Source organism: Podarcis gaigeae, assembly GCF_964106915.1.
Source record: "Podarcis gaigeae genome assembly, chromosome: 3".
NCBI classification, from domain to species: Eukaryota; Metazoa; Chordata; class Lepidosauria; order Squamata; family Lacertidae; genus Podarcis; species Podarcis gaigeae.
The window spans coordinates 38,757,675-38,771,960 of NC_139680.1; the positions used below are offsets into that span (position 1 = coordinate 38,757,675).

The following is a 14,286-nucleotide window of genomic DNA, read 5'->3' on the forward strand; positions in this document are numbered from 1 at the left end:
ATAAGATAATGTTTGCATGACTATCTGTACCATAATGTGGACAGAGCTGAGCATCCAACTAAAAGCAGTCTGGTGTGGATAGACTACATCCATACAAAGACAAATGCACGTTCTAACATGCATGAGACCTTTGAGGAGACATGTTTGAGACTGCACTGCAAGTAAATGAAATGCACATAAGTATGAGAAATGGCAATGGTGGGAAACCTGTGGCCCTCCAGATAGCGATGAACTTCAGCTGCCGTCCTCTCTGGCCATTGGCTATTCTAGCTGGGGCTGATGGAAGTTGTAGCCCCCAAACAAGGCTAAGACATGCTGTTTTAGGCTAACCCTCAACCTGAGCCCCCAGTAATCTATAACATGGAAATAATTGTATTGCCCTAACTTATGTAGTTGCTGTAAAGATTAAGATGGCTTATGTGACACCCTGTGACGCAGGACATGCTACCACTATCACGTGTGTGTGTGTGCATGTGTGCGTGTGTGTCTACACACACACATGTGCGCACGCTGGGTAAGCAGGCATGATCTGCCCAATTCACCACTAGGTTTTTTGACTGGTCAGATAAAGAAGGTAGCATTGAAAATAACCTTGTTTGTTAAAGTTTAAACCACAGAGCCTAGGGCTTGCTGATTGGAAGGTCGCGTTTCGAATCCCCGTGATGGGATGAGCTCCTGTTGTTTGGTTCCAGCTCCTGCCCACCTAGGAGTTCAAAAGCACATCAAAGTGCAAGCAGATAAATAGGTACCACTCCGGTGGGAAGGTAAACACCATTTCCATGTGCTGCTCTGATTCGCCAGAAGTGGCCTAGTCATGCTGGCCACATGACCTGGAAGCTGTCTGTGAACAAACACCGGCTCCCTTGGCCGGTAAGGTGAGATGAGCGCTGCAACCCCAGAGTCATCCGCGACTGGACTTAACGGTTAGGGGACCCTTTACCTTTACTTATATGTCACCTTTCTTCCATTAATAAACTCAAGATGCAATAATGAGGTTCCAAGGTGGACTCCGATCCAGGCTAGTGACCTTTTTAAGGTGGCTGCCACCACGTGCTTTCAAAACATGCCTTGGGATTTGCCCTATAAAAAATTATGCCAAAGAAATAAACAATTCCAGTTCACTGGAACTAGAAAATCATTTTACAAAGTAGTTAAAGATTAATCCAGCATGAACACCAACTGCTTTTGTTGAATACAGTGCAAGACAAATTCCCCCTGTTTTAGAGCAGTGGGATATCTCACTTGTTTCAAATGCCCTGAAGGCTTTTCCAACACACTGTTTTGTAGCAATCACATTAACAGCACAAGCCTACTTGGAAGTAAGACCCACTGAGCTCAGTGGGTCCTACTCAAAGGTAAGTAAGCACAGGATTACTACCTAAAGAGTACTCACAACACAGAATGCTTATAGGACCAAACAATTCAATGTCTTGGTTACATAATAAGAAATTATCAGTACAGAGTTCAGCAAAAAAAGATCTATGCCAATGTGAAGCAAAAGATTTAAAGCTCTGCCAAGGCTGTATTTGGTCTAGGTTATCCTTCCCTTAAGAACTTGTGAATTGTCTTCTGCACAATGAAATGAAAACCGAACCACAAAGTAACTCCAAGGAAAGATTCAGTTTCATAGCATCTCTCTATTTACAAGGTCAGAACATGCCATACCTTGAAAGCCAGGCTATTTTTTGATGCAAGGTAGAGCTTTCCCTCCCCAAGTCAGTCAACAAGGAGATCCGAGCTGTTCTAGTTTTAAAAGCTGCAGTTAATTTGCCGCTGTAACGAAGCACATGTCTGTACTTCCCTGTTACATGCAACAGGCTCTTCGCAGAGTCTTCTTGCCAAGCAAATCCATTAGCGCAAGTACTGAAAAATGTGCATACACAAGAAGCAACATTTTGGAAACAAACAAAACAGCAGAGTGTGGTTTTCTTACCTTCTCCTAATGAGGAGCACTTTCGATTCCCCCTCCCTGCCTCTCTTTGCAAGAGTTTGCTAGTCTGCAGGCCCTGCTTAGCCCCTGCTCTACAGGGAATTAGCCATCACATTCCAGCCATGTCATCAGAACAATGAAAGGTGAATGTTGTGCAAAACAGCTTGGGACCACTCACTGATGATGTCATCCCTCCCTTATATGGTTCATTATTGTGCAGATTTAACTTTGGGCAGTGAGGGGGGGTGGAGCCTCACTACTTCAGAAAGCAAAGGAAAACAGTGGCTAGAGAAAGGCTTGGGGGGGAGTAGGGGGGAAGGTAGGTACAATAGAAGTGTATTCTCATCCTCCCCCCTAAAATCCCCCCCTCTTCCAAACTAATTGAACTCCAGCCAGTTCCATTCAAACATGTGTTCAAGCTGCAATTGCAATCCTTTCAGAATCAGCCTAAGGAGCTGAAATCACACAGCATGAAAGTAAAGTAAAACCATTATTTATCTATTATGCATTCCCATCCTAAATGCAGCACAAAGGACAATGGAAGCTGAAATGAACCCCTCCACCTAAAAATTACAGGAAGGGTATGCTCTCTGCTAGAGACTGTTTATTATAGTTGCTATACATCTCCTAAAGAGACACTAGGTTAACTATCTTAGGAATTTACATGCCCAAAGTCTGCTTATAACTCAGGAAAAAAACTGGGTTGCAATTTTAAAAAACAACACTGAAAATCCAGTCTACAATTGTTGTGTATTTAAGAGACAGCTGTGACATAATGCTTCAGGGTATGAGATTGCTGTTGGACTAACAGCATCACTCTACAAACAAGTCCTGATTTATATAGAATCAGCCACTTTATGAGTCTCCAGGGGGTCATCCTACAACAGCTAAATCTGGGTTGCACTGTCATTGAATTAAATGTCATTTAGTGTACATTCACATGACCAGTGAAGAAAGACATGGTGATATGCATTTTCCCCAAGCTAGGCAGAAGGTGGGTGTACTACCTTTCTGGAAGTTTGGTAGCATCATCTGAAATTAAATTATTTTTAACAGCTGCAATTTAGAAGATGAATCAGGTCAGCGCTTCCCCCCATCAATGCATCTTCATGCTAGCAAAAACTTCGCAGAATCATAGAATGGTAGAGTTGGAAGGGACCACAAGGGTCATCTAGTCCAACTCCCTGCAATGCAGGAATCTTTTGCCCAACATGGGACTCAAACCCACGACCTCGAGATCAAGAGTCTTGTGCTCTACTGAGTGAGTTATCAGTTTTCATCTGTTTAATTTCTGCCAGAGGTATTTTTCTTGACAGATTTGATTCTTTATTTTCCCCCTACCTTCCTGTGAGAACGCTAAGCAGATTGCAGTAGTAAAAACAAATCACAAATTACTGTATAAACAATAATTAAATAATTAGGAACTAGATCAGTAGCAACCAAACACCTATTTATCCACCTAAGCTGTATTTCATGCTGCTCAAAAACTCAGACTTGGTTGGTCAAACCCCAAGGACTTACTACTGCAACACTTAGGGCTTGTCCTCACTTCCACTTGTCCCATGACTAGAAGGAGTGAGTCCAAGCAGTTTTCCTCTTGACCCACTCCTTTCCCAGGGAAAACCCATTCTTCAATGCTAAATTAGAGCAAATGTCAGTCTGGAAGATTGCTGTTTGCTCCGACTGAGCGCTAAAAAGTGGTTTTGTAATTCCCAGTTCTGCTACCTCTCAGCACCCTTAACTACAGTTCCCATGATTCTTTGAGGGAAACCATGGCTGTTGAAGTAGCATTCGAGTACTTCAAATTTATAGTGTGGCTGTGATCTTGATAAGATCTTTTCAACTGTGTTTGACTGAAGCCAGGTGTTTTAGATCCACCCTCTCCATAAAACTACCTTGCTATCATATATGCCGTATGCTGCATTGTGCCTTATGGTCTGCGTTAATTAAATGAGGAGATGACGGCCACCAGTTTTGGGTTCCATACTTACAAGCAGTAGCTTCTTCTTGCAACCATGCTGCTTATATTCCAGGATTCAGCCCCTTTTTAAACATAGATTTCAGGACTGTGCTTTTGCATCAATTAAACCCTGCTTTGGCTCCTCTTTTCATGCTTCTTATCTCATGCAATGGAACTCATGCAATGTAGTAAAGGTAACACCCACAGAGCTCCTAGATTCCTTGGCTACATTACTTAAATCCTCTACAAACAAAGCCAGATGCTTGTTGCAAAAGAACAAACAACTATTCCCCAGGATTCCCGTTTACTTGCTGCCATGAAAAGTGCACTGCAAACAAGGAATCACCATCCTTAAAGAAGCAGTATCTTAATGCCGCTCCAGGTTACTGTATGCTCAGAGGTGAGGCTTCTAGATAATGATCATATTTCTATGCAAACCTGCAGATTTCCACCTGTGCAGTGCTTAATGCATGTTAATGAGTTCCTAGAACCCATTTGGTGGAGGGAAGGGTGGGTTTTTTTAATCATGGGAAAAAGGAAAGCTAGCTGTTTTTAATATAAATATATTGCATTACTCATGTTGTGCCTCTTGGGAAAGTATTCAATAAAGAGAAATAAAACATATCCTTGAAAAAAGAATGCTGGAAGAGGGAAGAGGATTGCAAGCTGTGCTGATTCTGGGCTATACATTTTATATTACTTACATCATATTCCCTAAAAACCCCTCACTTAGTAAACTTAAGCTGAACAACTGGCCGTAGTCACCAGCCGTGCTTTTATTTAAAACAGGTCATTCCAGGCAGATGTTATAAAACATTATATTATTCTCTTGAGGCTTTTTTCTCCCTCTGAATTGATGGGCTGAGGCGCTGCTTTTTCTTCTTCTTTAAATCACGCCGTGAATTGTTCTATATCTCCCTGTTATGCATTTATTGCCTTTTATGGAGTATGATTCATGAACTAAACATAATGACCTTAGACACTTTTTATTTAAAAGCATTTCTGTTTGACTGGGAAGAATTCAGGCTTTTCTCAAAGCATATGACCAGATGGTGGTGTGGAAAGCCCTGGGGGGGGGGGTTTGGGTCCCATTCCTCTTCCTCCATCAATGCATCAATGATACAGTGCCGTTCTCTTTGAAATCATAGGTTGCAATACCAAACTCTACACAGTTACCTGAGAATACCTCACACTGAACCCAGTTGGGCTTACTTCTGTGTAGAGAACTGCACTGTCAGTCACATGCCTCACCCAAAAATTTCTGTTTCAAAAAGAGCAAACCATAAACTATAGCTTATGGCAGACATTTCATAGAATTGTAGAATTGAAAGGGACCCTGGGGGTCCAGTGGCAGAGCTTCAAGCTCCAGTGGGGGGTGGGGCAGAGAGCAGGCGGGGGCATGGCCAACGTGCGTCCCGGGGTGTGTGGCACATGTCCTGGGGTGTGTGGCATGCCACCCGCATGGATGCACCGTGCCACCGCAGGGGTGTGGCACACGTCCTGGGGCATGGTGCACCGCCTGCAGGGGCGTGGCACCCAGCACGGGGGGGCAGCCGCGATGGCACCTCACTGGGATCGTGCCGCCGCGGGTGGTGCACTCCCCCCCGCACCCCTGTTCCTCCACCAGTGAGGGTCATTTAGTTTAGCCTCCTGCAATGTCCACAGCCGCCCCTGTTAGTTACAAATCATAATATGACAGAACCCTACCAATGTATTTATTTATTTTTGTAAGCTGTATGATCTGTTTGGTTCCAGATAAAATCAAAGCTGTTTTACCTTTTCAAATGTCAGCCACGCTGCATGCGCTTTTATGTTACTTGGCACTAAATCAATCCTTATGCTAAACACACAGAGAAATAATTGTGGTGTTCTGAAACGGCCTAAATCCATTTCCTTTTTATACTTATTTTGCAGAATCATACATCACACTCTTACCAGGCAATCTTGGGCATGTTTACTCAGAAGTACCGGTAAGTCATACTGAGGTCAATGGAACTTGTAGTGCAATACCCTTGGGCTACTCTCAGCTCCTGTTAAAGCCATCAACTCGCTCTCCGCTAGAGAAATGTTCACAACATTCACAATATTAGATGAATCAGCTGTAATTTATAAGTCAATGGAAGCTCAATAGATTTTATTTTCAGCATGAGAACAGTATCAGGCAGGCCATAATTCTCACTACACAAGAAGCTGACATACCAAATCAGACATTTGTCCACCTAGACTAATATCGTACTCTCTGACTGGCAGCAGCTCTCCAAGTTCTTAGATGAGAGTATTTCCCATCACTTTATCCTTTTATCTGGAGATGCCTGCCATTGAACCTGGCAACTGGGAATTCTTAATGCAAAGAATGTGCTGTCCTGCTGAGTTGTGGTCCCCTGCAGCAAAACTATTTTGAGGCACTGTCCTGACATCCTCCTTTCTCCCTGTCTAGTTATCATGTGGCTACAATTATCTAGTTATCCCTCCTTAATCTTAAAAGCTGTTCAACCCATACAGAAGCTCGAAACCATTTCCATCCAGTCTTAGTAGCATCTATAAACTGCTGTCTTAAAGATCAGCTGGAAGTAAGAACAACTGGATTAGGAGTTGTTGTTTCCCTTTCATTTACCAGTTTCTAAATATTCATTATGGAAATTAGAAAACATTTGAATGAAATTAGTGGGTGTCTTTTCCAAGATCATCCCTTTCATTTAAATTATTGTCTTTGAATTCAAGAAATTCAACGTATCGACGGTATCCCTGAGAAAAATAGAAATATATATATCAGTGTTGTAGATATAACAGTGATATGCAGCAGTTATGAAAGAGGGTTTGTTATGCCAGAACTCTCAGAATATTACACTGATTCTCCTGCTCTTTTGTTCTTGCAGATTTTAATCACTGTACAGTCAGAGGAGTAATAATTGCAATGCTATAAATTCCCACAACACCCAATAGTGCTGTCCTGCTCACCCTCACCCTTCACTGCTGCTCTGGATCATAGCTTTACAATCAAGGGAGAAAAACTAACGAACAGAACGTATAAAACCTTCAGAAGATACGGGCAGAAAATGTATCTGAACATTTAAAAAACACCACCTTGCACAATTAAAGTGACAGATTTTATGTTTACATATAATCTATCATGTTGTATGAGATGAAAATTCTGGATTGTATCCAAATTACTAGGTTGTACTCAGAGTAAGGTAAAGGTACCCCTGCCCGTACGGGCCAGTCTTGCCAGACTCTAGGGTTGTGCGCTCATCTCACTCTAGAGGCCGGGAGCCAGCGCTGTCCGCAGACACCTCCGGGTCATGTGGCCAGCGTGACGAAGCTGCTCTGGCGAACCGGCACCAGAGCAACATACAGAAACGCCATTTACCTTCCTGCTATAAAGCGGTACCTATTTATCTACTTGCACTTAAGGGTGCTTTCGAACTGCTAGGTAGGCAGGAGCTGGGATCGAACAACGGGAGCTCACCCCACCGCGGGGATTCAAACCGCCGACCATGCGATCGGCAAGTCCTAGGTGCTGAGGTTTTACCCACAGCGCCACCCGTGTCCCGTACTCAGAGTAGACCACTGAAATAAATGGACCCAGGTTAGTCACATCCATTAAAGCCAATGGGTTTACTCTGAGTAGGCCTAATATAAGCTTCTGGCTTTTGGTCTTCAAATATTGTTATAGGTGTATTGCTATTAGAAATTACCAATTATGATCAGATTACAAAGAACCATAAAATTAGCTTCTTGGGTCCAAGGGTACTCTAAACTTGTTTTTCTTGAAGAACAGCACCTTCTGCCTCTATTGCCTCCCAGCAATGCTTTTAAAAAGCAGTGGAGGCACCAGAAAAAAGGGGCAACAGAAAGGGGCAAGTGTATTATGTGAAGGTGAATTTTGCCCCACTTTAGGTTTCTCTAAAGTAAATCCAGTTGGTTTGACTCACAGGCCAGGTGTGTGGTTCCTGCAACAGAGAAGGGGGTGTAGGCCAAGGTAGAAGCCCCCCCCCCCAAAGGGGCTGCAAGGTGAGAGCCAAAGACAAGTGTTAGGGAGGAACTGCTACAGAACCCTCCCCAGAAAAGGAGGAGAGAGCGGAACTCTAGTGGCTTGGAAGGAAGCCTTCAGCCCACACAGGATGGCATTTCTCTATCTGTATGAAACAATCCTATGAAAAACGGCTTTCTGTCAAGAAGCAACATGAGTCTGGCAATGGGGTGTGGGGAGCTGTTTGTATGAGGAGCTACCTTCCCCCCGCTAGGCACTGCCTATGTGGAACCAAACTTTCAAAAGCTGCTTGATCAGGAATCAGGGTCAGCTACTGTTGGCCGTGCTGTCTGGGGCGGATGGGAGTTGGCACCCCCTCCATCTGGGCTAACACACAATCTGTCTCTATTCCTGGGTTAACACACTTGCGCGAGTCTAAGCAGTGGTTTATATCTCGGCCTACATGCTCTGACAAAGCTTCAACTAGTCGACAGCAAAATGACACTAGCATAACCCTTTTATTCTCTGTTGCTGTAATTTTTTTAAAGCAACCGTTCTGTTTAACACACAAACCCAGAGAGAGAAGTCTGCAGATTTTAAGCCCATCATAGGAGAAGGCCTTTCTCTGAATTTAGACCTCCACAGTCGCTCTGCATCTCATGTATATGAAATAAAGTGGAGCAAAATGAAAACATTTTGGGAAGAAAGGCTTGGGGCTGGCTTCTCATGGGAAAGGGAAGCGAAGGAAACCTGAATAACAAAAGCACAAAGGGGGGTGGGGGGTACGAGAGAGATGTTTGAAATCCGCTAACATCAGTGCTCCCGTTTCTGATTCAAGAGGCCTGCGCTCTTTATTAGATGCAGATCAGTTTCCTTTGCAGGTGATGCGGTCCCAGCATTACATCACCAGAAGAGCAGCCAAGGAGCATCTCAGTGCCAGGATGACTGAAGCAGAGAGGAATGTATTATCACAGGCTACTGAGAAACTCGCCAGTTCTTTCTTTGCTGGGGGTGCTGGGATGGAGAGCAGAAAATGTCATTAGAAGAGCGAAAGTTTTCATAGGAGGAAGATCCGGGGGTCCGAGGATCCCCTGCGTATACCTACAATTATAGCCGTGCATTTTCAGAGGGGGTGGAACCAGGAGCATTAACAAAGACCATATTTGTGACGCTAGCACTGAAGCAGGATAATGTGTGTGTGTGTGTGTGTGTGTGTGTGTGTGTTGTGTGTACTCTGTATTGGAATAAATTAATCAGCGTTTCTCTATACCTGGGCCCTACTGTTTAAACTGGAGAAAAGAACTTTGAGGATACTGAGCTAAGAAAATTCAAACATCCAATCACTATCAGCGGTTTAACCTACAAAGAAGCCTTACGTAAAAAGCTAACTGATTACGCTAGGCTAAATAACTCCAGCAGTTCGTATACAGGGAAATATAAGGGAGAGTGTTGCTCCATTGGTTTTGTTTTCCAAGGCCTCCGAAACAGCGGCTCCAAGAACTGCAAGCCAGTGTTTCCACTTTCAAGCCCTTTGGGGACATTCTCTCACAACTGCGAGGCTGGAGAGTGAGCATTGTGTATTTGTTCCTCCCTAGCCATCACATCCTCACTGGCCCTGCACATTTAAAGCACATGACTTCCCTTGAAGAATTATGGGAACTGTAGTTTACACAGGAAAACTGATGTCATATATTTCATCAATTGCCTGTATTTTCAGTGATTTGCTTTAACCAATCAGGACAGTCCCTCTGTAAGAGACTATGAAAAAATCAAAATCAAACGTTGAATATGTGAACACAGAGAAACACTTGCTAGCTTAGTTCCACTTGAACTCTGCACGTACTTTGGAATTATGTGTCTGTTTTTGCTTTGTCCCCGACCCATAATCTTGGTGCCACTGCAAAGCAATTAGAGAAAGCCATGGTAGTTCAAGCTAAGTAGACTCCCATCAGGGGAGACTCTAATGGAAACTGATATAAAAGCACTGCTATTTGGAATTGAGAGAGATAAAAGCAATAGAGATGATTCCTAGAGAGGAGAGACAGATTTCAGAGGAGAGAATCTCTAGAACAATTTATACAGGCTACAACCAACCAAACATGTGGACAGCTGTCTGATTGGTCATCTATGCCTGGGGAAAGTGTGCAGCTGTCCTATTGTCTTCAAAAAAGTAAAATCTTCTGAGCTATGGATGGGGAATAGAGGCTGAACAGAGAAAACATAGGAGAAGGATGTTTTTCTCATGATGTCATGAAGATTCCCCATAAAATGTTCAGTAGTTCATCGCAATACAATTCTCAGCATTCTTTAGGTGAAACCATGACTGACTGTGCTATAAAACTGATATAAGTCCATTGGGTTATATATTCCCTATGGAGTACCATCACCACTACCAAAACAGCAGATAAACTAGGATAAACCAGTCAGTTTCTTTTACTGGTTATCCTAGAGATTATTCAGATTGCTGCTGTTTATATATTGAAATTGACATTGCTTGATGTTTCCAGTGTGCATCCTGAACTATTTTTTTCAATGACTAAACATATGTCCAGATCATGATTTAGCACATACCAATCCAAACTATTTCTCCAAGGGTATCTTTGCATGTTGAAACATTCACACTGAAATCACAGAGCGAATCAGTGAGGATTGGATTCATTATATAAAAATGTGTGTAGGGCCGGTCCTAATATTAGGCAAAGTGAGGCAGCTGCTTCAGGCATCTGATTTTGGGTATCATGAAAGGGCACCAAGTTGTTAGTTCTTTAATTTATTATTGTAGTTTTATTGTCAGAGGGGTGGGGAAGAGGCATATGTGGGATTTTCTTTTCTTGGGTGCCAAAATAATTTGGCTGGCTGTGGAAACTATTGAAGAAGTAGGGGGTGCCATTTGCCACTCTGCTTCAGATGTGAAAAAGTGTTGGACTATGTGGTCCACTTTTATTTCATTTGAAACAAAGAAAGAGCATGCATATAGACCACCCCAGACCCACAGGAAACTGGTACACATCTTAAATGGGCAGCGGTTGAATTAATGTTTTATTTTATTACTACTAATACAGCTGGGCATAGGGTTTGTGTGGCAGCAACAGAGAGGAACTGTAATTGATTGTATATTTGTTCCCAAATTATTATTTATTTTTTTAAGTCTTAGACTAGCCCTGCAGCCTTGAATGAATTATTCCCATATCTGTAATACAGATTCAACAGTACAAGAGAACTGACAATAGGTTTTGGTTGGGCAAAAAAGTTCAATAAGTGGTGAGAAACAGTATATTAAAAATGTTAATTCCCTCTCTACAATATCTCTGATATCTGGAATTCTGCAGTTCTGCTGAAAAATGTATTTGAAAAACCCGTTGTTTCCCATCAGAATAACCCCCGAAATGCAGAGTTTATTCAACAGGCTGTCTCTTAATGCTCACCTTTCACGCTCCTGCTCCAAGAGATTGGTAAAGTCATCGCTCTTATTCATGTAATCTGTATGTTTATGCTTCTCATTTTCCAGCTCGTAAACTGTGCGCCGATGGCATTTCTCTGCCAGGAGGAGCTGCTCGAGCATGCGCCGGTATGTTTCCTTCTGCTTCTCTTCCAGTCTGTCCAGCTGGTTGGTTGAAATATAAAATGGACTGTGTTAAATACAGTGTTGGCTGACATTGGTACATCTGCTGAACAAGGATGTTGCATTACTGTAAACGTGGCATGGCCTCTTTCATTGCCTATAAGCAGTCACTAGTAATAAACACCACTGATACCCATTAGCTTTGCCCACGACAGATCAAATGTAGAGGAGGACAGCAGTTAAAATTGTAACCATACCAAGCTGCTTCAGCAATGAGCTACTGACATTTTGATTTTGATGAGAGCTTAGATTGAAGGAAGGGACTGATTATTCGGCTCACTATTTCAGATTTCACTGGAAGGAGAAAAGAGATTTCAATGTGAAGGAAGGGAAGATTCTCAGTGAGGTTTAAAGGCTCACTCTTAAATCTCTTCAGAATTAAACTGTACAGAGCAGTTTAAGAAGATTAGTTGTGATTGCCCTTTTATACTTCATGATCACTATGTTCTCAATGACAGCTAACAGTTACCCCTCTCTTTTTTAAAAAAAAGGAGAAAAAGTCTTTCTTTGGCATCTATGCCTAGCACAGAGACCCATTCTGTAATAATAGTCATCCATTATATAGAGTCAGCAAGTTAATCAGAAATCTAGAAGTTTCTGTGGAATAACTAAATGGGATTTGGAACACAGGGTGATTCACACACCCCAAACCCCACAATATCCCTGGGGCTTATGCTTTCAAGGCCAACAGGCCACATTTGGCTCCTGGGCTTAGTGTTCTCCATCCCTGTTTGAGAGCAAACACAGTCAACTTCACAGGACTATATACAGATATCACAGTGGTTTGGTCACTGGTGTGTTGTGCTGCTGTGGAATTTGCAAATGGTAACATACTGTTGCCCTTGGTTCCACATTCAGAACATGCATGTTTCCTCAGAGGTAATTCTCACAGTGTTCTCTTACTCAAAGGCATGTGTTTCTCCAATCACAGCCTCAAAGTCTGCTTTTTAGATTTTCAATTCTCGTAAACTTTGCAAACATGCAACGTGTTGAGCGCTAACACGCTATCACTGTAGAGGATCAGATTAGGTATCTACGTACGCAAGTGTTGCCACTGCAACATGTGGTGTAAGAGAGGAAAACAGAGACATGCAAGGTTGGGGATGTGCCCATGCCTTCAGTCGTGGTATTTTGTAAAGCAAATTGCAAATGCAAGTCAAAATGAAAAGGACACCCTGACTCAAGGTTTCTAAAGTAATTTGCTTACCTCTGAAATTGGTTTCTCATAGACATCTTCCCCTGTTGATTTCTCATGGGCAAGGGTCGCATCCCTGTGCAATATCCTGAGGACATTCTCTGGAGCTGAAGAGCCATAGTGCGCCTCCAGAATTTCAGGCTTTATTTTCTCTGTTTTCAGCATATGGATCACGTCTTCTCGAGCCTGCAAATTGACAATATTATTAATATTACTACTACTACTATTTAATTACTTAAACAATGAAATAGCAGCATTTTCGACTGCTGACGTACTATGGGCTGTATCCAATGGTGTCCATGCATAAGTTGGGCACTTTGGGGGCAGTTCTGAATTCCTCATCTGAGGCCCTGTGGGTGGTAGCCAGGCATCTGATAGCCCTCTAGGAACCAAGGCAGCTTCTGTGGGGACCTCCAGTGAAGGTGCAGGGATGTCCAGTTCCAATAGGATCATTAGTGTGGGAAGGGTCCCACTCCTTTCATTCATTCATTTTATTTCAACAATTTGTATAAAGCTTAATGACAGCAATCTCTAAGCAGTTTACACAGGAGACCCCATACAATGAGACACCCCCCCATTCTTGCTCCTCATCTGAGAAGCCTGCAGACCCAAGGGCTGATCACTGATGCCAGCTTCAAGGCTTTGAAAAACGGGATTTAACATATTTGTAGTGGTCATATCTACTGACTGCCATAATAGCTATATGAAACCTCCATGTTTGGATGCAGTTTACCTCAGAAAAGCAGAAGCTGGGAACAAGCAACAAGGAATGGCTATCATCGTTTTGCCATGCTGTGGGGAAGAAGCTGTTAAACTCATGGCTTACTCATGAGTAGCCCTGTCAGCCAGGATTGGTTTCAGTTAAGTAAGGGTGGGGCTTGGAAGATGTTTCAAGCCTCCAGACTCAGGCTGATGTCTTTTAAGCCTCAGAAGGCCCCAGAGAAAGAGGAAGCCTAGGGGAGATCAGCAACCAGTAGAGCTCATAAAGAACTGACATTATATACCCCTTGTAGCTATTTATCCAGCTGCTGAATTCTGAACTACCAGTAATTGTGCCTTCCAAACAGCTTTCAAGAGCAGCCCCACACTGAACACATGATAGTAGTCTAGTTGAAAGAACCTGGGCATGCTGGGCTTCCAGAAAAGGTTTACTGATTGTTGTTAGAAAGAGAATGTTGGATTAGATGGGCCTCTGGTCTGATCCAGGAAAGCAAATACTTCTGGGGGATTCCTAGTCCCTAGCATGTTGTCTTCAAAGCTCTGGCATACCTGCTTTGCATAGGATGCTGTTGTAGTAATTATTTGGGTTAAAAGTACTGATTTGCAACACATACATAATTGTTTAACCACCAGCAATCTGAGCATTCCCTGGGTGGAAGCAACAGCCCATTAGCTAGTTAATTTTAGGTTCAGTATAAGATGCTCATGAAGCCCAACTGTTTCTTTGCTTAAAAGCATCATTGCCTTTTAGCCACCAACAACTTTGTTTCCTAGCTGACTGATGAGCCGTGTAAGATAATAATTGAACTCTGCTGTTAAAAGAGATCTGTTACTTCAATTATATAATGACCATTGCACATGGAAAGAGCCTAGCAATGCTAAAGACAAA

At 42.8% G+C, this 14,286-nt stretch overlaps 1 protein-coding gene across 7 annotated transcripts in view; it reads right to left on the reverse strand.

The window, feature by feature from the left end:
* FILIP1 (filamin A interacting protein 1) overlaps window positions 1-14,286 on the reverse strand; it is an 80,269-nt gene that overhangs the window by 18,412 nt on the left and 47,571 nt on the right. For all 7 annotated transcript variants that reach the window (XM_083730039.1, XM_083730037.1, XM_083730034.1 and 4 more), the window contains 2 exons: window positions 12,690-12,863; window positions 11,286-11,464 (listed from right to left, as the gene is read on the reverse strand). In XM_083730039.1, the coding sequence (XP_083586165.1) occupies window positions 11,286-11,464; window positions 12,690-12,863 (353 nt within the window). The remainder of the gene's footprint in view (window positions 1-11,285; window positions 11,465-12,689; window positions 12,864-14,286) is intronic.